The following is a 26,534-nucleotide window of genomic DNA, read 5'->3' on the forward strand; positions in this document are numbered from 1 at the left end:
ATGCCCCTACTTACCTGATGTTTGGGAGACATGTACGTCTGCCCACGGATCTGCTGTTGGGGACGGCTCCAGCTGAGGCCCCCGCCACTACTACCGAATGGGTACACCGACACCACCGCCAACTCCACTCTGCCTACGACAAGGTATCCAAACATCTCGATGTAGCAGCCAAGAAAAACAAGCGCTTGTACGACCGCACTGCCCGAGAGGCCCCTTTGTTGCCCGGAGAACGGGTGCTGGTCCGGGATAACCGGCGCCAAGGGAAGGGGAAACTTAGCGACCGGTGGGAGACCACCCCCTACGTAGTGGAGCAACAGCAGAGGCCTGACCAGCCCGTGTACACCATCCGTCCCGAGGGTAAGCCCGGCCCTGTGCGAGTCCTGCACCGAAACTTGCTGCACCCCTGTCCCAATTACCCGAGACAAGAGCCAGAGGCCCCTGTGGCCCCTGCGCCACCTTGGGTGGGCTGGGCTATGATCCGTAGAGCCCCCACTCCGGAGCCAAGAGAGGAAGAACCCGCTGCCCCTGCTCGACGCTCCCAGCGGGAGACCCGAGGAGTGCCCCCTGCAAGATACGGAGATTAGGAGTCTGGGCCCCGTTCTCTGGACTAGAACAGATCCGGTGGGGGAGGGTGTCACCGGGTGAAAACCTGGTAAATCCAAAAAGATTCCTCATTGGTTCTAAATCTGGCTCCTTTGAGTGTTGGCCATAACGAGCGCCAGCTGAAGCAAATCAGCTGTGCTTCATTGAAGCATGTGCTCAGGAAAAGGAGCATAAAAAGGCAGTGTTTGCGCAGTGTGGGAGGACGGGTAGGCAGCAGTGTGTGTTCTGACAGCGGCGGTGAAAGAGGAAGGCTGAAGGTTTAATGCCGGATCGGAGTTCTACTAACGAAGCGTAGTAACTGGAACAGCTGGGAGGATCGTTGCTGTGTTCACGCTGATCTTCTGAAAACGTTATTCCTTGAGTCATCCACCCTACAGAGAGAAGAGAAACGAGTCGATTAATCACTGTGGAGATGAAGTGAGTTTGCAGTGTCTGAAAGAGTGAAGTGCACACGTGTGAAGATTTATAAGAGTGATTTATGCACAAGTGTGGTGAGATCAAACGACTGCGTTTCTCTCTGAAACTTTGATGGATGAATATTGACTTATGACTGTGAAGATCCCTTCAAATTGATCTGTCTCAAGCTGTGTCCAGGTTCCCACTTGAGTGTACGGTGTGGAGGGAAAGAGCTCAACGCACCCCGAGGACCACACTCCACGAGCACTGTCTGTCCCTCAGAAGAGGTGAGGAAGCTGCTGTCATTCGATCGGCTGTTCTATGAACACATCCACAAGCCGAGTCTGAGCACCGTCACTGTCTGTCCCTCAGAAGAGGTGAGGAAGCTGCTGTCATTTGATCGGCTGTTCTATGAACACATCCACAAGCCGAGTCTGAGCACCGTCACTGTCTGTCCCTCAGAAGAGGTGAGGAAGCCGCTGTCATTCGATCGGCTGTTCTATGAACACGTCCACAAGCCGAGTCTGAGCACCGCCACTGTCTGTCCCTCAGAAGAGGTGAGGAAGCTGCTGTCATTTGATCGGCTGTTCTATGAACACATCCACAAGCCGAGTCTGAGCACCGTCACTGTCTGTCCCTCAGAAGAGGTGAGGAAGCCGCTGTCATTCGATCGGCTGTTCTATGAACACGTCCACAAGCCGAGTCTGAGCACCGCCACTGTCTGTCCCTCAGAAGAGGTGAGGAAGCTGCTGTCATTCGATCGGCTGTCCTAAGAACACTTTCGCGGGCCAAATACTTACCTGCTCTGTCCGTGGGGAAAGTTGAAGGCGAGAAGAAGCCTCTGTCCGTCCTACAAGCACCTTCTGACGGGTCAAAGAAATTACTGTCCCACCCACGAGTCAGTAGAGAAGAGGAATATCCCCCAGTTCCTCTTCCCAAATCGGATTCCAGCCACGAACATTCTCAGCACTGTTTTTATTGTTTTAAATTAATAAACAAAACTTACCTTTGAAAGTCATTCTGTTGTCCGCTTCTTGGTATCCTCAGGTGTCTGCTCCTCCGGAGTGTGGTAATCGTCCCTCGGCCCTAACATCGGTTACATTAGTTCTTATTGATAATTCCCACTGAGCAAATGTGTACGTTGAAAAGACGTCCACTGAGGAGCCAGAATGACAGTTTTTATGACGTCTGTTTTTGACGTGTTCTGCATGTCCGATATAGACGTTCATGGAATTTCAAGGTTAAAAACTAGTTTGAATGTGCTCATTGTGGACATATTTCCATTTGTAATTGCAAAGCAACTCACAGACAGTGTGTGTTTGTCCAGAAATCATGAAAATAAAAGAAACTTAGCTCACACCTTTGGACACTTTAGACAACTTAGCATCTGTAATTCACACATCTTTGGATCGTGAGAGAATCGTGGGATTCAATCCAGGATCTTCTTGCTGTGAGGAGACAGTGTTTCCCACTGAGACACTGGTGCTGCCCTTAATCACAGACATAAGACACACTTTGACTATTTCTGTCAGACGTCTACAGAAGCTCTTACTGAGAATTAACAGAGCTTTAGATGTTGATATTTATGGTGAATTTGAAGTCACCATTGTGGTGGGAATCGTTTGCTTTAGTTGGGCTCTTGGTCCCTGTACTTGAGTTAGCTTTTCTTTGGATGTTATAACTGTGTGTGTGAAACACAATACTTATGGCTGAGAAAGCAAAGATAATGTGACTTCAGGTGTTGTCAACTCCTTGTTGATGACTAAATTATCAGAAGTCTAGAATCTGATGTTGTGCTTTGGAGTAGGGATGGGAAGCTCGACACCCTGTGTCGATACACATCTCGAGTTTTCGACACACCAGTGCTTCGAAACAGTGTTCCGGAGCATTGCTTTGAAATGAGGCTGTCACGTGACCTGTGGAACTGAAGCTTCGTTACCTCACTGACACGTCACGACGGGCTCAAATGCAAAATGCATCGATTGTGCTGTTCCATACTGCTATTAATTTAATGCGATATTATAATTAATGTTTTTTAACTTTGTGTATATTGTTGTTAATAATACTTGTATTAAAAGTATCTTAATTAAATTGTCTGAATGTAAATTAAAACACCATGCAAGCTCAACCACTGTTCCCAGAAAAATGAATAAAAGTCCTTCCTCAACCACAAACTTGTTTCTTGCTTGTAAAGACTGTCCTCAGTTTTCAACAGCTCACATTGAGTTTAATTTCAATATGGAGAATGCACGCAAGAGACCACGTTCTCAAGTGTGGGAACACTTCAGTCTTGACACTCCTAATAAAGTATCATGCATGATATGTGACCAAACTTTATCTTATTCTAATAATACATCCTCAATGCTTCGGCATCTACGCTCCAAACATCCAAATGGTCTGGCCAACGAGACTCCTACAACAGAGCACCAGTCTGCACCAACAGAAAAAGGTAAAATTAATACTAATAGTGAAATAATTTTTTTTTGGTATAAAAATATATATATATATTTAAAGTGCAAGAAAAGTCACAAGTCACTCTTTTGGAGTTCAAGTTTTCATATTTTATTCCATTTCTTCATGTGGTGGAATATAACACTTTAACAAAGATAAAAACACTTTATAACAAATAATAACAAATCACTAATAGCATAGGCAAAGTTTCGAAGCCATTTGCTAGAATAACCAATTTAGCATATTAATTTGTGGTTGACTTCTTCATATGCTAAATTTGTTTTATATACAGTATATATGGTATACATAGTTGGATTTCAGGCCAACTTCAAACAAACACTTTTGAATTTAAATCTACACTATATTGTAACCATCTGAACTCCAAGGGATGAACACATTTTGTACTGCCAATGCTTATTTAGAAACATTTTAATAAATGCACATTATTTGTAACTTGGTTAAACACTGCATGGCCTTAATTTGCATAACTTACTTTGTAACTTTTAATTATACTGCCAGTATGAATGAATGGTAATTGTACTGGGTATTATTAGGAAAGAAGAAGGAGCTTGATGAGGCCCTTGTCTACATGGTTGTGAAGGACTTGCAGCCTTTCTCCATCGTGGAAGACGAGGGATTTAGATCATTTGTAAAGAAGTTGGACCCCACCTATGTTCTGCCAAGCCGTAAAACTGTTAAGATGATGGTCAGAGAGAAATACAAAGAGGAGAAGCAAAAGGCTAGGGAACCTCTGCAGAACATCCCATCTGTCTGCCTTACAGCTGATATGTGGACCTCCCTCACCATGGAGTCCTATCTGGGGGTCACATGCCACTACACTGACAGCAACACAGAACTTGGCTCAGTGATGCTGGGAGTATCAAAGTTCCCAAAAGCACATACAGCTGACAACATCAAAGAAGCTTTGTCAAATCTAATATCTGATTGGGGGCTCACTGGTTCAGTTGCGGCCATAGTGACAGACAATGCGGCCAACATGGTATCAGGAATTCAGAAGCTGGGACTACGGCATCTCCCTTGCTTTGCGCATACCATCAATCTCATTGTTAAGAGGGCAATTGAAGAACATGAGGTGTTTGCAGACATCCGTACAAGAGCCAGGAGAGTGGTGTCTTTTTTCAGGAGCAGCACTAAGGCCACTGAAAACCTAATCCTTGCCCAAGAAAGGATGGGCAGGCAACCCCTGAAGCTTATCCAGGAAGTGGACACCAGGTGGAACAGCACACATGATATGCTGCAAAGATTCATTGACCTCAGAGAGCCTGTTGGTGCTGCTTTGGCTAGTTTGTCAAGTGACATCATGCCACTTTCAAGTGCTGATTTTGACATAATTTCTGAAAGCCTTGAAGTACTGGCACCCTTCAAGTATGCCACTACAGAGCTCTCTAGTGAGAAAAGTGTGTCAGCTTCAAAGATCATCCCAATCATTAGGATGATTCAGCATAAGGTGGCAGAAAAAACAGCCCATGCAAGAAATGCATCTGCTTCATCCTTAGGAATGGCTCTTCAGCAGTACATCAACAAGCGGTGCAGTAATGTTGAATCCATCCGTGTGCTTGCATTGGCCACATTGCTAGACCCCAGATTTAAGACCCTTGGGTTTGGCAACCTGGATAATGCCCGTGAAGCTGAACGGCTGTTGACAGGTGAATGTGCTTCAATGATTCGGCAAACCAGTGAGCATGCTTCACAAGCAGAGGCATCATCATCTCAGGCAGCTCAGAATCCACCATCCTCAGATGACCTGTGGGAGCTCTTGGATCGCCGGGTCAGTGAGACACAACAGCATCATAGCTTTAATGCTGATGCCACCATAGAGGTCAAGAGATACATCAATGATGCATACCTCCCTCGAAGTGAGGACCCTCTCAAATACTGGCAGGCCCATAAAGTGTACCCCCATCTGTATGCTTTGGCCAGTAAATATCTAGCTATTACAGCCACATCTGTTCCATGTGAACGGATATTTTCTAAAGCTGGGGATGTGATTAGTACAAAAAGGAGCCGCTTAAGCTCCAGCACAGCGGAACAAATAATATTCTTGAATAAAAATATGTAATTGCATTTGTAATTGTGTATTTGTGTTTTTTTTTTAACAATGTGCATGTTTGTGTTGTTTTGTAAGGAACACACAAATAACGGTGCAATGAAAAATCACATAGGCCTAATTTATTGGTGTATTAAACCATCAATTTAGTTTGATGTCAGTAAAAAATGAAAAACAGAAAGTCTTTATTGTCATTCTATTGTGCAAAATACAATAAAAATGATTGAATATACAAATAAGCCTTCCCAATAAACCAAACATCTGAATGAATGACACAGTTGGTGTAGGAATTTTTATTGACCACCAGATGGCAGAGTAGAGCGCTGTGTCAAAAGCTTCGAAGCACCAAAACAGTTTGTCGTAAAAGCCTCACTGCTTCAGAAGCTTCGTTCGGCACATCCCTACTTTGGAGTTTTAGGTTCTTGTTCGGCAAATAATAATTTGTTTATATACTATAACCTTGTGAATCTGCTGTATTGACACCAATAGCAATAAACAAATCACTCATCCTGAAAGATGATAAAACAGCAGGTGCACATTGTTTTGAGAAAATATGTCACATAGTCACACGCAGACATCAAGATTTTGCATATGATTCACAACAACGGTGACAATCAAGCATGAGTTTTGTACTTTGAAGCTATCCATCATGCATTGCAGCATGAAGTTTTTTTTGTTTTGATTGTCACCGTTGTTGTGAATCATATGCAAAATCTTGATGTCTGCGTGTGACTATGTGAAATATTTTCTCAAAACAATGTGCACATGCGGTTTTATCATCTTTCAGGATAAGTGATTATTTTATTGCTATTAGTCCCGATACAGTGGATTCACAAGGTTATAGTATATAAACAAATTATTCTTTGCCAAACAAGAACACAAAACTCAAAAGCATAAAATCAGATTCTAGACTTCTGATGATTTAGTCATCAACAAGGAGCTGACAACACCTAATGTCACTTTATCTTTGCTTTCTCAGCCATAACTATTGTGTTTCACACACACAGTTACAGCAGCCAAAGAAAAGCTAACTTAAGTACAGGGACCAAGAGCCCAACTAAAGCAAACGCTTCCCACCACAATGGTGACTTCAAATGAAACATAAATATCAACATCTAAAGCTTTGTTAATTCTCAGTAAGAGCTTCTGTAGACGTCTGACAGAAATAGTCAAAGTGTGTCTTATGTCTGTGATTAAGGGCAGCACCAGTGTCTCAGTTGGAAACACTGTCTCCTCACAGCAAGAAGATCCTGGATTGAATCCCACGATTCTCTCACGATCCAAAGATGTGTGAATTACAGATTATACGTTTTCTAAAGTGTCTAAAGGTGTGAGCTAAGTTTCTTTTATTTTCATGATTTCTGGACAAACACACACTCTCTGTGAGTTGCTTTGCAATTACAAATGGAAAATATGTCCACAATTTGAACTAGTTTTTAACCCTGAGGTTCCATGAACGTCTATATCGGACGTGCAGAACACGTCAAAAACAGACGTCATAAAAACTTTCATTCTGGCTCCTCAGTGGACGTCTTTTCAAAGTACACATTTGCTCAGTGGGAATTATCAATAAAAACTTAAGATAACAGAAAGTCAATCTAATAGGTAAAAAGGGAAGCTGATAATGCTTTTGTGAAGTTGTGTCTGAAGTCTGTTGTGTTTCTCTGTCCTTCAGTGATTCTGCTTGTTATCATCAGGAGTCTTCAGTAATATTCAGTCATTACTCTATTAATCACTTAATTATCTCATTAACTCCAACTCTGATTCAGTTACATTTAACAGCCTTTAGTGTGCACACTGAGCAGTGTTCAGTTCATCTGGGCTAGCCCATGTGGGGCCTACATGGAAACTGAGGACAAAACTGGCTGGGCCCCAGTTAGACAGCCCAGGTGACGCCCATATGGGCCCCACATGACTGTGCTGGCTGGGAATGTTATTGTGCTATGAAGTATTCATACCATCAAGGAATATATGGGAAAATTATACGGACCGTGCCGTTTATTCAAACAAGGGGCTTCATTTATAAGCATACAGCTGTTCATTCAAAGAAAGGGCTTAATTTATAAAACACAGCGGTTTACTCAAAGAAAGAGCTTTATTGTTAAACACACAACTATGTACAGCGCAGCAGTAATGTCTTGTAATGTAATGTAAAGTTCGTCGAGCTCCAGGCTGCGAGAGGGCGGCGGCCGCACAATCCATCCAGACACACCGTCAATAAAGCCGTCTTCCTCGTCAAACATGAGTTCAATGGTCGCGGACTTCCAAATGTCCACCTCATCCAGCACACTCTCGCTTCCAGCAACTGTAATACAATCCATAAAGACAATAAGTAACCTGAAAAATACTCACATTGACAAAAAACGGATCTAATATAATAAATCTTACCCTTTTTCTTCTTGATCGACTCCGAGCTAAACTTCGCAGTTTCCGCCTGCGATGTAAGTTCAGGTTGTTTGTATCTGAAGCTCCGGCGTGTCGATTCATAATACGTCTTACAGGCAGCTGGAAAACAATTACATGAGACTGGTATTAATAAAAACAGTCACGGTAAAATTAAACAAGGAATGAGAAAAACAGAAGTTATACTTAAGTTACAAACAATGTCGTCTTGATCAGCGGTTAAATCTGGACTCGCGGAAATCGCTCCAAGCAGATAAGAGCTCACGGCTTCGTTATGAGGCGAGGATAGTCTGTGTAAACAAAATGTGCAGTTTTAAGCTCGGATCTATTAACGCATCCATTTCCTTATACAGCTGAATAAAAGCATATTCTTTAAATCGTAACGTTACATTACCCATGCTGTGGTTCATAGCGCCTGCAGTTTGCCTCAGAGTTGTGAAGACGAAGACAGCCTCCTGAAAATGAGTCCAAAAAGTTTGTCGCGTCCATGCAGAGATTGAGTTGAAGACGGTGTCCTGTCATTGTTGATCGCGAAAAAGGAAAGCAGCAAAAAACATAGGAAATGTAAAAAAACAAAAAAGCTCGTCTTCTACGCGTCATGGCCATGACCTCGACCTCGCACGTCATTGGACTAGGGCTCTAATATGGAACGCGCCCGGGGACAAATCTCTTTATACGAAACGCGTGACTTAAGACCGTTTCAACACGCCCTGTTTTCCGCGTCAACGCAGCAATTTTTTACGTGTTTCTTTTGTATGTGTAGACACGCACATTCTGGTCGTGTAACAGGCATACACACACAGTCGACGCACAGTTTTAACATGTTAAGAAGACACATTTGAACGTGTTTCTTAACGCGCACATTCTGTACATGTCAAAGTGTAATTTTTTTTTTTAAAGCAGACTTACCTTTAGATGTAGCCTAGGCTATGTATATTAATATAAGATATTAATTAATTGCTTAACTGACTACTGTGCTAGAGTAAAGTAGCCTAATGTTGCAATGTATATTAAGTAAATGCTTAATATTATACAATTATTATAATTTATCTATATGGGTTATTGTTGGTTTTTTAAAGTTAGGCTATATATAATTTCTAAAAGTATAGGCTAATTTACACAGCACATATTTATAACTGAAAACACACACACACACAACTTTATTCACTTTCACATAATAATGTTTTTGTAATTTGGTGTTTAGTTTGTTGTATAGTTTGTTTATACTGTTCTGCCTCTGTTTTGTTTCCAGGAACATCTGATGAGTGCTATAATAAAATGACTTCATTATATTTAAAATATGTTTTGATATTCATTTTATTTATATTATTAATATTTTATTTACCCATAAACGTGTCTTTAGGAAGCCATAAGTTATAGAGACAAGAATGACTTTTGCCATTTAAATGCCACATTAATTTACTGAGGACCCATACAGCCAATGATCATGTGTGAAAACACTTATACATAAATTGATCACTTAGAAATCAAAACTAAGGTTTGAGAAATAAAGAATATGCATACAACAAAATATATTTTTTCATAGCAGCTTCAGTAACAAGTTCAAAACAAATTCTACTGTAAACCGGCTCTAACAAGCCAATATAATGTCAATATTCAGCTCAAGTGACTTCAGTGTTGATTCAGTTCAGTTGATTTCAGTTCAACTGTAAATTCTTCAGTTGTGCATATTTGTGTGAAGTTAAATATATGCAAAAACAAAATTTTTGGAAGAGTTAAAATAGTTTTGCACAAAGTGTTGCTTTTGCAAGAGATGTCTGATGTTTTGTGTGTTTTGTGTGTAGAGTTACAAGAAATGGAGCAATATTTTCAGAAATTGTGTGTAAGCAATTAGACAAAACTGTAAATGAATCCAGTTTATTTTAGTTCAGGACTCATAGTCCAGGTGTTAGTAATCTGTGCTTAATCTTTGTTCCAGGCAACAATTTTTTAACTCACGATTAACTAGATTAAGGCCTACTCTTGGCATAATTTAAACCCTGTCCAGGAAACCACCTCTTGAAAATCTGCATTGATAATTCATAAAATGTGGTGTGAGCTCAATTTAAATGACAATTACAGAAAAACACAATTTGACTTAACTATAAACACACAAACTTGTACTTTTCACATTTATGATTAATAGCCATTTAAAAAATCATTCACAGTGCAGGGTGGAAAAATTTATTTTGGTATGTAAACTGTATGCTTTACTTGATTTATTTGTGTGCTTTGGTTCATTGTCTTGCTGTCTTCACTGCTGTCCTGTATTATTATTATTTTTTTTACATAACATTGGTTATTGCTAATGACATATAGAGTAATTAATCTACACTGTGAGCCCGGACAAGTTGAATCTACTTAAAAAATTCGAGCAAACTGGTTGCCCTAAAAATTTAGTAATGTGAACTAAAACGAGTACATTTAACTTAAATTTAAGTTAACATTTTAACTTAAACTTTAAACTTGTTTTAGTCAAAAAAATTCAGAACCTAGATAAAACTCCCCCTGCTGCTACTCTGATTTGTATTTGTGTAGCTCACAGCATCTTAATTTACATGATAAAGCCTCCCCTAGAATTAAGGGGAGGGGGGACAACTGCCAAGCAAGGCCCACGTCAATTTACGACAATTTACGGCAGTTTTCGGTGTTGCCTGCAAATTGCTGTGCACAGTCGTAAACCTGAAGTTTCACGGCAATCTACAGTGTCACATACTGACGAAAATCCCACTTTTCATGCAGTGAAAGCACATCAGAGCTGCTGAATTGAGTTCATCCCCTGCTGTCACCCAGTCCTGTGAGCACGAAATACAGAGTTAATGCTGACATCCTCGTCTGTTCCCTGTCTGTGTTGAAGCACATCAGAACTGCTGAATTGAGTCTCCCTCCTCATGAAGTCCAGTCCTGTGAGTACGAAATACAGAGTTAATGTTGACATCCTCGTCTGTTCCCCGTCTGTGCTAAAGCACATCAGAGCTGCTGAATTGAGTTCATCCCCTGCTGTCACCCAGTCCTGTGAGTACGAAATACAGAGTTAATGCTGACATCCTCGTCTGTTCCCTGTCTGTGTTGAAGCACCTCAGAACTGCTGAACTGAGTCTCCCTCCTCATGAAGTCCAGTCCTGTGGATGGGAAGAACAGAGCCGACGTGTGTTGGAGAGACACAGGAAGAAACTGCTTGATTTTAAGAGACATTCCTTTAATAAATAAGTTTCAATTGTGCATCCTGTTGTCCGGCCTCTTCTGTCCCGCGGGGTAGCTCCTCAGGGTGGTGTGGTGGTTCGGGGTGTCGGTGGTCTGGCTCTGCGCCATCAGCCCACCCCGGCCTGTGACATAATGGCATAGGTGTTTGCTTCTGGGAACATCCACGGGTTGCCATTCAGGTCCTGATGAATAAATGTAATTGTAGGATTCTCTACGAATCCAAACGGAGGTATGGCAGATGCCCCAGAAGCAAACACAAGAACATCTACGGTGATTTCACTTTTTTCTCCGCCTTCTACCTCCACTGCTGCATCTCCATCTGTAACATACAAACCAAAGAAACAATCCTAAAAATCAGATTGATTCTAATCATTAACACCTACAGTTGCAACCTGACATTTGACACGCTTACACACATTTTTTATTTCACATCATTTGTGATGTTGTAATGTTATGTTGTATATTATTAGCCTTGAAATCCAGACGCATCCTAGCAGCAGAAAATATAATTTGCAGTCAAGGTCGTCTATCAACTCTCCGTTGGCTTGCGAGCTGGAAAAAACTAACCATAGAGTCGGTGGACGGGCTTAACATAATGACGACAGAGTTTCGGCGGTTCCACGTGCTACTTGAAAACAAAGAAGCTGGTGAAAAGCGGCCTTTCTAATTGGTTTGGGTGTGACTCTGGAAGACTTGGAGTTAAGCTTTTCTTTGAGGAAAGAACAAAGAACGGCACTGAAGTCCTTCTTAAGAAAGGAAGATGTGTTCTGAGTTTTGCCGACCGGATACTGCGAAAGTTCTATCAACCAGCTCCGCTTCACCTTCTTTGTTGCTCTGGTTGGTTGTTGCACTATACTATTGCAGGGGGAATTTGAAAGACAAGCTTTTATCCTTCCCCTCGGATTGAGCCCTGCCAATGGTGTGTTCTCAGACCCAACATCTTGATGTGGGTCTGGTTTGTCAGGCTAGTATATTATGACTATATCAATTGTGTTGTGTAAACAATTGTGCAGTGAACATTACTACAAATGACCACCATGGGCCCTATTTTAACGATCTGAAACGCAAGTGTCAAAGCGCGAAGCGCAAGTAACTTTGTGGGCGGGTCTCGGCGCTGTTGCTATTTTCCCGGCGGGATAAATGGCTCTTGCGCCCGGCGCAAATCTAAAATGGGTTGGTCTGAAGTAGCTTCATTATTCATAGGTGTGGTTTGGGCGTAACGTGAATAAACCAATCAGAGCGTCATCCAACATTCCCTGTAAAAGCAGGTGCGCAAGTTCCATTATGGATTGCTATTATTATGGCGTATTTACCAGGCGCACGCCAGGAGCGGTTCACAGCCGAGGAGACTGATGTGCTTGTAAGAGCAGTGAAAGACAGAGAAGTTGTGTTGTGAAACCCACCCAAAATAGCGTCGGTTAAACAGGCGTGGGAGGAAATAGCCACAATTGTTTCATCAGCTGGCATCCCCAGGACGTCGCACCAGTGCCGCAAGCGCTACAATGACATCAGAAGACGGGGAAAGTCCAAGCTTGCCAGCATCAATCAGGCACGCCGTGTAACGGGAGGTGGATCTGCCTCTACTCAGGACCTGACGCCAGCAGAGGACATCGCTGCGTCCACCCTCACCGATTTTTTTTCCTGGTTCTTGACGGACAAACCAATTTGTTAGATGTCCTTATATACATATATGTCTTGCCAGAAGTTGCCACTATTGGGCAAACAGGTCTCCTTAATTATTAGACTACAATTAGCCTGAATAATTTGTAAGCTAGATTTATGCCTATTTTTTCACATCTTCGTGGCACACCACAATGATTTCCTTCATCTCATGTGTTAATATTTTTTAGTGTAACAATTTATGATTTGCAAAAATAACTGTTGCATCTGTGTAGATTACATGAGCAAATTGTATGTGCGTTGTGCACGCTATACATTATGGTCAAGCATGCGCCCTTAAAATAGCATAATGAACAACGCGCAACGCGCCACTGACTTTAGACTAGGTTTTTTCTGGTCAGTGGCGCAATTGTTTAATGGAACAGCAAAATAGCACCAGGAATTGTTTGCGCCGGAACACGCCTCCTTTTTTGCGCTGAACCGCCCAGGTAGCGCAAATTCATTCACTAGTTTCGCGACGTGCTTCTGTGGAGGGAAAAGCGCGCTTTGCGCGGGTGCAAAATAGGAATGACACATGCGTCGGTGTACAAAGTCAATTGCGCTGGGTGCAAGATAGGGCCCAGAATATTTGTTTTCGATTTGATTTACTTGATATAAAACCTGACATTTTTACGTTTCTTTAGACATATGTCTCATGTTTGTGTGATAAGTTTTCACTAAGCTACAGGTCATTTTCTGAAGAGAATCAGATCAGACATATTTTACAGAGAGGCTGCAGATCGTGCATCATGTTTGTTTTCTTTATTTTGCAAAAAGCACAAAAAGTACATGACTGTACACAAAAAAGAAAATGGAAACATAACAGATCATAATGATGATTTATTTGAGTCTTTTTGACACTGAAAAAAAGCGAGTTGATCGCGCCGGCACGACCGCCCACTCGAGGGGGTTAAGACACACATTATACTGTCTAAACTTTATTTTAACTGGTTGCCTTGAAGACTTTTTTCTGTGTGTGTATGATGATAGTTTTTCTCGAATGAAACGGTACAATGCTCGTGAAATGTAGGGCCCTATGATTTCCGCCATGCAGAAAATGCGGACGGAATAGCGGAATCCAGTCATAAAAATAGAATTGACTGTTTAACGAGGAATGTCACGGAATTTGTCAAATTTTGGATGAATAAATTCAATGCAAGTCAGTAAACTTCAATCAAATCGCGATATGGACTAGTGTATGTGAATATTAAACGGCAAAAATACTATTTAAATATGAATCCTGCATGTTTTGTGTCTCTGTGTGAATGAATTGTGCAGACGAGCACCACAAGCGGCGCGCATGCTTCAGTAGTAGGGGTGTAACGATTCGTTTTAACAACGATTCGATTCGTATCACGATTTGAGGTTGTCGATACGATTCAAGGACGATATTGGTTAATTTAGAACGATACGATCCGAAATGATTCAGTGACTTGAAATCGATTCAGTAACTTTTTAGCCAAAATTGTGTGACTGAAATAAATATCTGGATACTGGTCAGTGCAGGTGAAGTTTCCTAGATTCCTGTTGTTTCTTGTAAGGGAATCAGGTATAAATTAATTATGGATATAAACAAACAAGTAAACAACAATTAATGGCAAATGCATTCAAATTTTATTTGGATAAAGTGCAACCAACAGTTTAGGTTTTATTAACAGGAAGTTAACCTTTTCTGCTCTCATTTTCAATATTCAATACATTTTCAATAAAAGCACAGTGCAACCAACATTTCAACAGTAGGTTAACCTGCTACTTCTGCTTTTGTTTTCCAACATAAAAATATTACAATATTAATATCAAAAATAAAGTGCAACTAACTTCTCTTCAGGTTTAATTAATAGTAGGTTTACCTGCTACTTTTGCTGTTGTGTTTCAACATTAAAATAATATAAATACAATATTAATATCAAATATAAAGTGCAACTAACTTCTCTTCAGGTTTAATTAATAGTAGGTTTACCTGCTACTTTTGCTGTTGTGTTTCAACATTAAAATAATATAAATACAATATTAATATAAAAAATAAAGTGCAACCAACATTGCTTTAGGTTGAATAAACTGGCTGAACCTGCAACTACTCTCAGTTTAATAAACAAACAATATTTAACAAAAGATAAAATGTAATGAGTGCTCAGCATCTGTTAACTGTATGTCTTACTAAAGTGACCCCTGGGGTCATCTATGTCACAGCTATGGGACTCTTTGGGGACTCAGAGAAATGTACCTCTTTGATATACTTTTCTTTCTTACTAAATATAATAAATTCACTTCTGTACTCAATGTAGTATCAGCATGTTTTGGAGAAGTGCTTTGTTGATAGTTAGTTAAGATGTTCCGACCTTGATGGAAACTGCTATTCTGTGGAGCTTTGTGTGTGCGTCTCATGATTCTGTGGAGATCCAGTATTGGAGATGGTCCTTTCGGCAGACGATTCTAGACTTGGAGGCGTCTTTTCCATGACCTCCGAGGTCACTAGGGACTAATCTGGGCCTGGGCGACATCAAGTCTACGCATTTTTAGTGATATATGCTCCTATCTGTCTACGTGTGGAAAGTTGCTTACGTTGCATGTTGTTAGAACCAATCAGAATCATTCCACATGGCAGTAATGACGTGTCTAGACCTTGAAAACAGTATAACTGTTCAGAAAATTGTATGTACGTTAGACGGAGGCGGGGAGACTGTTAGAGGGAGTGCGGCCTACGAACTCCTCTTGAGCTGGCTTCTGCTGATGAAACTGCAAACTATTCTTCAGTAAAATTTTCTTTAATTAATCTGACTCCTGACTCCTGGTCTTCATTTTTTCACTACTGGTCCTGGGTCCTAGGCTGTTACCCCAACACAGTAGTAAACGAAACATTCATTCCATGACATTCCGTTTTGGATTCTGTGATCCTGTACAAGTTTTCTGAATCACATTGGGCCCTACACTTTTTACAAGAAGCACGCTCAACGTGGATGTGCATGCGGTTGTCGTGGTAATGAACACCACAGCATCTGCTTGTGTGTCCGCGCTGAACTCGCATCTCATATATAAAAAGCATTTTAGGGGGCCCTTGGCTTTCGGGGGGCCCCAGGCAGTCATGGTTAAGTCCACCTCTGCCCCTAGTCTCTGTATATATAGTCCTATTTGCCTTGTCTCTTGTTGAGTATTATTGCCTTTACCATTTGTGGTGAGTTCCAAGTCTCTTGTTTAAGTCAAGTTGGATTTTTGTTCACATTTTGGAATTGTTAAATGTGTTCAACTACACTTGTCTCCAGTGGATCTGTTACACAAGGGGTGTGGTCACAGTACAGATAATGAGGTAAGACGTGAAAGATTATATCTGTGTTGGTTTCATATGGATTACATAATTCATAATTCATTTAAAAGTAAACTTTTTCTAAAGATCTCTCTCATGTCTGTGTGGCAAATATTCACTGAGTTTCAGTTAATTATTTTGATGCGTTTCAGATATAACTTCACAGAGACTGAGGCTGTTTGTTTTCTTTATTTTACCAAAACGTTTTGTTGTTATTGTACAAAAATAAAAGTATACAGTTTACAGTTTAGAATGATGCATTACAGATGTATTACAAAAAAATAAAATCAGGAAAAAATGCATGATGACGCCTCTGTCGACCCCAGGGAGTTAACTAAGAGACATAAAGAGTAAATCACATAAATACTGAGACAATGCCATTATACTACATAAATATGACCTCATGACTTCTAAGCAAGCATTGTTGTTTAAAGATACAGATTCCTAAAACATTATTCGAAAGATTAATAATTTGCCTAGACATTTACTGTATTGTATATGCACGCTTGTGTTAAATATTGTTACACCCTGCCAACTCTAGGGTTGGGGAGTAGTAACAAATAAATAAGTAAATGTTATGGCTTTTCCTATTTAGCTCCCATCTCAGCTTTTTTGTAACAACAGGACAAAATAGGCAAAATAAAAAATACCAAGAACAAAAGCAAGTTTTGCTCAACTCACTATATCTTCCTCACAGTTAAAAAAGTCAAACCACAGCTAAGCTTTAAACAATTAGCATAGCAAAGAGAAGTTACGGCTTTGGGCTTCACTACCAGTAAACATTAACTTCAGCCAAGAATTTATAGTCACAACACAATCATACAACATACAGAGCACATGTAAGAACACATCAACTGGGGCATAAGGGAGAAAAGCAGCTCAGAGGAGAAACTAGTTGGAAAAATCACTCTTCCTACACTGCCAGCCAAGCTATTATGCAAGTTTGTTCCTCCAGTGACAAATTAAGACAGCCACCTCTAATTGATTCTATTTGAGGCCAGCTGGTGCCAGTGTTCCTGTGCAAAAAGAATAGGATGAGCATGGAAAAAAGAGTGGATCACATCCAGGAAGACAAAAGGGTGAAACAAAGATATATAAAGTGAGAGTATTTGGGATGTCTCTGTTGTTACTCACTGGCCTTTTTGTTTCTTACTGACACAACGACAATGAATCAAAAACTGTAAATCCAGCATAGAGAGGCTCAGTGAATGTATTGTTGAATGTGTGTAAGTGTGTGAGTTTGTGTGTGTCAGAGACATCGTAGAAAGACAGAATGCCAGCTGACACATCCACATACACGCCAACTCTCCTACAGGAGTGTGAAGGGACACATATGCCAATTGAATTAAGATTGTGCCAGACAGTAAATCTGTCATTAATGCATATCAGACTCCAGGAGTTTTTATTGTATCCAAATTCACAGGTACAACTTCCTCCTTTTCTTCTGATTCCTTTATATGTCACTGCTATAATAGCATTTCCACTCCATTCAGCCTCCCAGTAACAGCGTCCAGACAGACTCCCTCTACACAGAACCTGAGGACACCCATCAAATCTTTCTGGATGATCAGGATATGACTGATACGCATCCACATGTGTCACTTTTCTGTTCTCCTCAGACAGAATGAGACGAGTGTGTGCTGTGTTTGGATCCAGTGTGAGATCACAGGCATCTGAACACAAAAAGAGAGACATAAAATAATCACAAAAGATGTGTGTGTGTGTTCTTATATACATGGTATATGAGGACACACAGGGGTATTACAACATAAAAATGGTTTATGATGACACTTCCAGTGTCCTTCTAAACCAAAAGGCTTAAACATACTAAACAGTTTTTTTTTTTTTTTTGTCATTAAAGAATTTTTGTTTTGTTTTTTGTGATGGGTAGGTTTATGGGTATGGTTAGTTTAGGGGGAAATAATATGCAGTTTGTACAGAATAAAAATCATTATGCATATGTAAACCACATACGATACAAGTATGTGTAGACATACATTTGTGTAGTCCTGCTGTAATCCTCGACTCTCCTCCATGATCCACACTGTAAAACACAAAGTGTAAAACACACTTTCTGCAGATCTGACACAATCAGTAAACACACTCAAAGCATACACAATAGTGTCAACATACTGAAGTTTGTCCAGACTGTATTTTGGATGTTTGAGTTTATCAGTGAGCAGCTTGACTCCAGAATCTCCTGGGTTATTGTAGCTCAGATCCAGCTCTCTGAGGTGTGAGCGGTTTGAACTCAGAGCTGAAGACAGATAACGACAGCCTTCCTCTGTCAGCATGCAGCCAGACAATCTACAGACATACACAACAACAGCCCAATTTGTCAAATAAAGATCCCCATTTATTACACCATGACCTGGGGTGCATTTTCCAAAAGCATCATTAGGCGACTACGGTCAAAAATTCCATTGAACTCTATTGGTAAGGATGGAACTTGCTACTATAGTTGGCTATGGGAAACACACCCCTGTTCAGTTTACACAGGCTATGTCCAACCCCCAGTGGGTTGCAATGGTATTGCAGGGGGGCCACTAATTTTGGTAATATATGTAAAAGTGTCATAATTACAGATAATAACATTTATCATTGTCTGATTATGTATTGAGTTAAGCTTTTACTGTGCATTCACTATTCAAACTTGCTGATTGGTTTGTGTTAAGAATAACCCGACAATTTACCTACCGTACTTTTGCAACATACAGTAACTGTAGGCTACAACATATTTAAACATGGATAATGGATATCAACAGGGTTGTGGAAAAGGACATTACATCTACGATTCCTTATCTACAAGTGAGGATAAATCTTAAGCAATGCCTGACATCGAGCGGATATAGTCACTCCACCAATCATGACAGTTGTCTTGTCATAAGTAACGTTGCCACAATATACTCCATTAATTAAGCCATGTTAGCGTTTTAGAACATCCCCGGGTATTGTGACATTACATACAAAATACGTCCCATTTCACTGGCTAGGTGCCAACCAATAAAATTACTCCTATGTACTACAAGTTTGTGTCTGTCGTTGCATTTTGGTGAATGGCATTTTGCACAATTGTGACTACTTGTCTGCAGCTTCATATTCAGAATACAGGTTTGTGACTATTGCCTGCGAGTGCAAATGTCAAAATTAAACTTTTTATTTTATAGGTTTTCACATTGGAGCTGTGAGTAAAAATTTTTCGCGTAAAAGTATGACATTTACATGTATGCATTTGGCAGACGCTTTTATCCAAAGTGACTTACAGTGCCCTTTTTACAGGGACAATCCCCCTGGAGCAACATGGAGTAAAGTGCCTTGCTCAAGGATACACTGGTGGTGACCGCTGGGATCAGGCAAGACAGTCTAAACAGTCTTGCGTCTATGATGTACATTTTATGATGCAGCATGATTCATATTTAAATGGTCTTTTTGCGGTCCCCCGCTATTATTCTGCGTATCAGTTCCATGGTTTAACCCACTGGACCACCATCTCATATGTATGAAAATGTATTGTATAAGTTCTCAAATTTACATCTATATGCTATTGAATTTTGCTACTCTTTTACCTTCATACAAAAACAGGCAGCCAGGCGCAGTACGCTGGCATCTTACATGTAGGTCTTTTACGTGGTGAGCCCAGCTGATGAGAGTCTACAGACAGCGCGATCATATACAGTATTGCTAGTCAAGGCTAGTCAAACTAAAAAAGGAGTTTATTACATTAATTATTTTTAACACATTAAACAACAAATTTTAGTCACATTATTTTGACAGCCTACTATAAATATCACTTTGTTTACAAAACTAAACTTAGCCATCTGGTTGTAGCACCCTGTTTTTGATGTTGAAGAGATGCAACTCAATATGCATCTAAAATCATCAGTCTCATTATTCAATACATATAAATATATACTGTACTAAAAAAATATTGCTTTCAGTAAAGTTGACCATTAAGGAACTATCTGTACTCAGGGCATACATTTTTTTAAAAACCTTAAACAGATGTTTTCATTGAAAAACTTGAGCAATCAGGAGCAAACTGGAGCAATGTAGCAACCAGGTTCTGCTAAGACAATACCATCACCCAAGAAGTCAAGAGCAGCACAAAACTGACGTTTAGCTTGATAAGAGAAAATCTAAATCTGTTAAATACCTCAGCATGTTTAGTTGAGAGTGTGAACTCTCCAGTCCAGCAGACAACTGCTTCACTCCTAAATCCTGCAGGTCATTGTTACTCAGGTCCAGCTCTCTCAGGTGGGAGTTTGATGATTGTAGAGCTGAAGACAAACTTTCACAGCACTGACCGGTGATATTACAGTTGACCAATCTAAGCAGAACAATAAAGCAGTAAGAAACTCCTGTCACAACAACCAATAAATTACACATTCTGATTGGCATTTGCAGTGATAACTTCTACCCTAAAGAGGACCTATTATGCAAAATTCACTTTTACGTGGTGCTTGAACATAAATGTGTCCGCAGTGTGTGTATCCAGCCAATAATGGAAAAAAAATCCACACACCCTGTTTTTATAATCCCAATAAATTAGAAACAAAGTCTTAAAAAGAGCTGTCCCAGTTTTCTGCCTGTGTTGTCACAGTAGAGCAAGCCCCACCCAATACTCGTGACAATCTCTGCCCTATTAGCATAGATCCCACTCTGAGTGAGCCGCACACAGTCTACCATGTTTATATTCTTGTTAGAGCAGCTAGTGATATAATTTTTCAGCTACCTAAACATTATAACTGTTCTGTTGTTGCCTGTAATAATGAACATAAGAGTCTCCACAAACCCCCGACCTCTACGCCACTGAGGACGCAGTGGATAACTATATTGCCCACTTTTCAGATCAAATCTTGTCTTAAGATAAAGAAAATGCTTTTATTTGAAAATAATTTTCATTTTTTTTTTTTTTTTTTTAACTATGCTAAATACTGGTAATATTTACAAACAATCACACCTATAAAAACTTTATGGCATACCATAAAAAAGCAGAACAAAACTTTCGAATTTACCAAAATGTAAAAATTTTAGGCTTGATGTGGTAGTTGGTGTTACCTGTGTTTGGCCATACACTGATAATATTACTTGCCCACCATTTTGTTTTATTTAAAAACAAATCATTAAGTTCAGTTCGACAATGGATGCTACAAACTGCAATATGAAAAGAGTAAGGAGAAATTACTGACAGGACGATGGCCGCCCATGACTCTGTCGCCAGTTCAGCATGCCACTTAGTTAGTTCATTTGTCAATGACGCTCAAGAACTATCACACACCAAATCCTCCGCCATCGTCCTGTCAGTCATTTCTCCTGACTGACTGAGCCTCCTGACTGTCTCCTGACTGAGCCTTTATCCAAGGCTCATTGATGCATGTGGGGAGCGAAGGTTGGCCCATGTGGTCCGATCAAACAGATAAGCTACTGTAGATAAAATTTCTCAAGAAGTTAATGCTGCACGGAAGAAGGTGGCCTGAGCTGATGAATCACGTTTTCTTTTACATCACATGGATGGCCAGTGCGCGTACGTCACATACCTGGGGAACACATTGCACCAGGTGCACTATGGAAAGAAGGCAAGCCGGCGGAGGCAGTGTGATGCTTTGGGCAATGTTCTGCTGGGAAACCTTGGATCCTGCCATCCATGTGGATGTTACTTTGACACGTACCACCTACCTAAGCATTGTTACAGACCATGTACACCCTTTCATTGAAACGGTATTCCCTGATGACTGTGGTTCTTTCAGCAGATAATGCACCCTGCCACAAAGCAAAAATGGTTCAGGAATGGTTTGAGGAGCTTCAACGCGTTTGAGGTATTGACTTGGCCTACAAAATCCCCATATCTCAATCCAATCGAGCATCTGTGGGATGTGCTGAACAAACAAGTCCAATCCATGGAGGCCCCACATCGCAACTTACAGGACTTAAAGGATCTGCTGTTAACATCTTGGTGCCAGATACCACAGCACACCTTCAGGGGTCTAGTGGAGTCCTTGCCTCGATTGGTCAGGGCTGTTTCGGTAGCAAAAGGAAAGCCAACACAATATTAGCAATCATAACGTTATGCCTGATCGGTGTATGTGGCAATGTAGTCACTTCTCCTGGTGATATAGTGCTGCTCCATAGTGGCAGAACATAATCTTCTTGACAGTTTGTCAGTGGGCAGACATCCCTTGATCAGCAGATTCCTAAGGGACGCCAGATGGCCCAGGCCCTCTAACTTTCCTAATATCCCATTTTGGGACCTTGCACTGGAATTAATCTCAGTGTTGTCACAACTTTTTATTTTGGCATCAATTAGTAACATTACTTTAGATATCACTGGCTTGTACTGTAGCTAACTGCTTTAAATTAGCTGTAAATTAACTGTAGTTTAATTACTTGACATTATGCCTAGTATTTAGCTAGTTGGTGTCCTTGCAGTGAGAAATTGCATAGTGAAGGTAATGGAGTGGCGGAAGGCTTTGGTCTTAATAAAGAGGGTTAGTCTAGCTGTCCTATGGTCCAGTGTATTAGGATTGGTGACTTCCTTCAGCAGTGCTGTACTTATTTGGGCTGCACCATATAGGAGGATTTGCAGCATGCCATTCTAGCCTATCAGTCACAATGGATACCTTTTCTGGGAATTGGGTCCAGTGGCTCAGCCAATCTGGTGTTGTTTAATTTTTTTGTGACAAATTTACCTGATGAAAATATTATTTTGTATAGGGTTCCTGAAATTTGCATTTGAAAACGATTTTTCTCAACCTCAACCCTAACATATTATTTAATGTATGTAATTATCATTAAATTGCACTTCCCAGATATTAGGGGATGAGATGCAGCATCAGTAGCTTAGCCTGACAAGCCAGACCCATATCAAGATGTTTGGTCTGGAAACTCACCATTGACAGGGCTCAATCCGAGGGGCGGGATAAACGGTTGTCTGTCAAATTCCCTCTGCACGCAATTGGATAGCGCCACAACCAACCGAAGCGGAGCTAACGTTAGTTGATAGATTAAACTCCGAATACATCTTCCTTTCTTACGAATGACTTCAGTGCCGTTCTTTGTTCTTTCCTCAAAGAAAAGCTTAACTCCAAGTCTTCCAGAGTAGCGGCCAAAACCGATTTGAAAGACGCTGAACTTCAGCTTCTTTGTTTACCTGTAGCACCAAGAACCTCCACAACTCCGCTCCGTCATTATGTTAAGCCCGCCCACCGACTCTACACATGCTGTGATTGGCCTGACCAGAGTTTGGTTTTCCAGCTCTGAGGTCTACCGAGAGTTGCTAGACTACACTCGCTGCAAAATAAATTTTCTGCCGCTAGGGTTCGTCTAGATTTCTAGGCTATCAGTAGCTGGAGCTATGGGAAAATCTGCCCAGAAGTTACCATCTCTGAAACCTGCATAACAACATGTCAGATCATAATGGGTTAAGACTTTGTTTTTTTGGCATGTTAAATAATGTCGCAAATGCCAGTAAATAGACTACCGCAAACCCCATAGATTGTGTTTGAGACTCCTACCAATGCCTTTGTAATAAGACCACTGTAAAAATGACCGTCCATGCCTTTTCAACGCTAATTTTTCACTGCTTGTCTTTAGTAAATCCTGACTACCATTTTTAAGGCAAGGCAAGTTTATTTACGTATCACATTTCAAACACAATGGTAATTCAAAATGCTTTACTTAGTAAAAGAAATTAAAATATTCACAAAAATATAACCAGAATCACAAAGTTTAGGTACCCCTATTCCTAAAAGAGGGCATGTACTGGTGCAAACTGTTAGTAAACATGACCTTTGAAGACTGTTTTCCCTTCAAATTGCCTTTGTCACGATTCACCAGTGAGAGTGCCCATGATTACCACCTGAGGGCACAACATCCCGGACTATCATTCAATCAAAGACTACATTACCCATAATCCTTTGCCTGGACTCATCATCACTCATTGTTTACACCTGTGTCTCATTACCCCGTTAATCTCACCCTATATAAGCCTGGATTGTCCGTGGATTGTCTCTCCTGTCTTGATTGCCTGTTTGGACTGCTGGCATGTGTATGACCTTTTGCCAGTTTCTTGGCTATGATTGTGGATTATCTTATAATAAAGCTCAGTTTGGATTCTTTGTCTCAGAGCAGTAACATTACAGCCTTATATAGGAATATTTTATTTTTATTTTTGAATGCAGCATATATTCAATATGCAAAAATAACCGAAGAATAGGTGTCCACACATGTTAACAAGCACAGAAGACATGGGGAAACACAGGGAGTGCACTCACCCACTGATCAGCAAAAATGTCCAACATTTTGTGTATTGCTTGTAGTAACTTTTAATTTGAAATGATATAAACCACCATTTTTTTATCCTTGGTATCGAAATTGGTAAAGAGAATTCCAGGGAATCCGCTGATAATTGGTATTGCTAAATTTGGTAGTGCTACAAACTACTGAAATGTTTGGTTGCATTATGACAACACTATTTCAAGCTACTAACAAAAACTAGCTAATTACAATGAAGCTACTTAAAGGGCTTAAGATACTTAATTGGATGTATACGCATCCAATTACATACTTTATTATTTAATCACAGCAGTAGATTTTTTTGCAGAGTGTGATGCAAATTACATGTCATTAATCGCATTTCAGTTTGCTTCCTTCTTCCAATGCTACAAACAAGGGTGGCTGCATTTGGCTTATTTACTCACAAGCTAGTGTTTGTTAAAATCTTGTTTTTAGAATTATATGTGAAAGGCAAACCTCAGTATGTTCAGTTGACAATGTGAACTCTTCAGTCCAATGGAGAGTTGCTTCACTCCTGAATCATGCAGGCAATTGTCACTGAGGTCCAGCTCTCTCAGATGTGAGTTCGATGACTGTAGAGCTGAAGACACACTTTCACAGCACTCACCAGACAATCTACAACCTGTCAATCTGAAGAAAAACATAAAGGATTCAGTAATTAAACCATGTCAGTACACACAATAATTGCCAATTACAACATTTGATACTAATTCTGTATTTACAAATAAATACCACCTTTGGATTGGATATTATTATATACTTTACTGTATAAATGTTTTGTTAAGATAAAGGCTATAGATAACTAACATATATGTACAGTAATTTATAATAGAAATAAAAGATGATACTTATAAGATGTCATTTTCTAACCATCCCATAAAGAGGAAAACCAAACAAATACACTTTAGGATGGCGTGTCAAACTCTGCTCCTAGCGGGCCACTGTCCTGCAGAGTTTAGCTTCAACCTGCTCCAGCACAACTGCCTGGAAGTTTCTAGCACTTCTAAAGACCTTAATTAGCTGGATCAGGTGTGTTTGATTAACTCTGTAGGACAGTGGCCCTCAAGGAATTAGTGATGGGAAGTCGCAGTTCTTTTCTGCAAATTGGCTATTTTGGAGAGTTTCTTTCAATTAACTGGTTTAAAAAAGTTTTCACCTATTCTGTTACATCCTCCAGTATATTCACAATTACATATACTATTATTCACATAATATCATCCCGCGGGCCATGATCTAATCTCTTTACCCAAATTAACATGATGTATTATCTAATAGCCTAGTGACAATAGCAGCATTTTCTATGGAATGCTGTTTACACTAAGTGAAAAAAAGCGATATACAGGGATAAAACCTTACAATATAAATATATATTAAAAACTTTAATATTAGTGTTAAAATTAAATTAAGTGTCAATTAATTTTAATTGATTGACAGTACTAATATATATAAGCTACATTTCAAGGAACAACAAAAAGCAGCTGGAATGAGGTTCGGAGGATTTGATTGAGAACCATAATAATCAAATGCAGCATATGTACGTTTTCAACTTGCTAGTATGACTATCTGGTTTATTAAAAAAACTATTCATTACCATATTTCAACATACTGAATGAATCAATGTAAAACTCAAACCTCAGTATGTTCAGTTGACAGTTTGAACTCTCCAGTCCAACAGAGAGTAGCTTCACTCCTGAATCCTGCAGATTATTGTTATTCAGGTTCAGCTCTGTGAGACGAGAGTTTGATGATCGCAGAGCTGAAGACAAACTTTCACAATGCTGATCAGACAGATGACATCCAACAAGTCTGTAGCAATGAATAACAAGGGAGTGAGGAGGAGATGGGTGGCTTTTATGACAAAAACATTACTATAATTGATTACTCAACTTATATCCTGTGACATGAATCTGTCACATGATATTAGCTTGAGTCTTAATATGAAGGTGAGTCTGAAACAGTGATTGACTCATCTGAAATGCTCTCATGCACCCCATAAATATAAGGCAGTTCTTTTGCACTTTGTATAAATAGTAATTAGATGCTATTTATACTTTATTTTGGCAGATACATACTATTTGCACCTCAGTATTGTTGTACATTAACAGGATGCAATAATAACAGAGTGTAAATGATTATATTTATTAAAATTATTAAATG

At 40.0% G+C, this 26,534-nt stretch overlaps 1 protein-coding gene across 3 annotated transcripts in view; it reads right to left on the bottom strand.

The window, feature by feature from the left end:
* Positions 1 to 16,255: 16,255 nt before the first annotated feature.
* Positions 16,256 to 26,534, bottom strand: part of LOC307121667 (NACHT, LRR and PYD domains-containing protein 3-like) — a 29,273-nt gene continuing 18,994 nt past the window's right edge. For all 3 annotated transcript variants that reach the window (XM_079809348.1, XM_079809350.1, XM_079809349.1), the window contains 6 exons: positions 26,010 to 26,183; positions 24,834 to 25,007; positions 20,239 to 20,412; positions 18,219 to 18,392; positions 18,083 to 18,129; positions 16,256 to 17,758 (listed from right to left, as the gene is read on the bottom strand). In XM_079809348.1, coding sequence (XP_079665474.1) covers positions 17,235 to 17,758; positions 18,083 to 18,129; positions 18,219 to 18,392; positions 20,239 to 20,412; positions 24,834 to 25,007; positions 26,010 to 26,183 — 1,267 coding nt within the window. In that variant the 3' untranslated portion in view covers positions 16,256 to 17,234. The remainder of the gene's footprint in view (positions 17,759 to 18,082; positions 18,130 to 18,218; positions 18,393 to 20,238; positions 20,413 to 24,833; positions 25,008 to 26,009; positions 26,184 to 26,534) is intronic.

Source organism: Gobio gobio (genome assembly GCF_949357685.1).
Source record: "Gobio gobio genome assembly, chromosome: 25".
NCBI lineage: Eukaryota > Metazoa > Chordata > Actinopteri > Cypriniformes > Gobionidae > Gobio > Gobio gobio.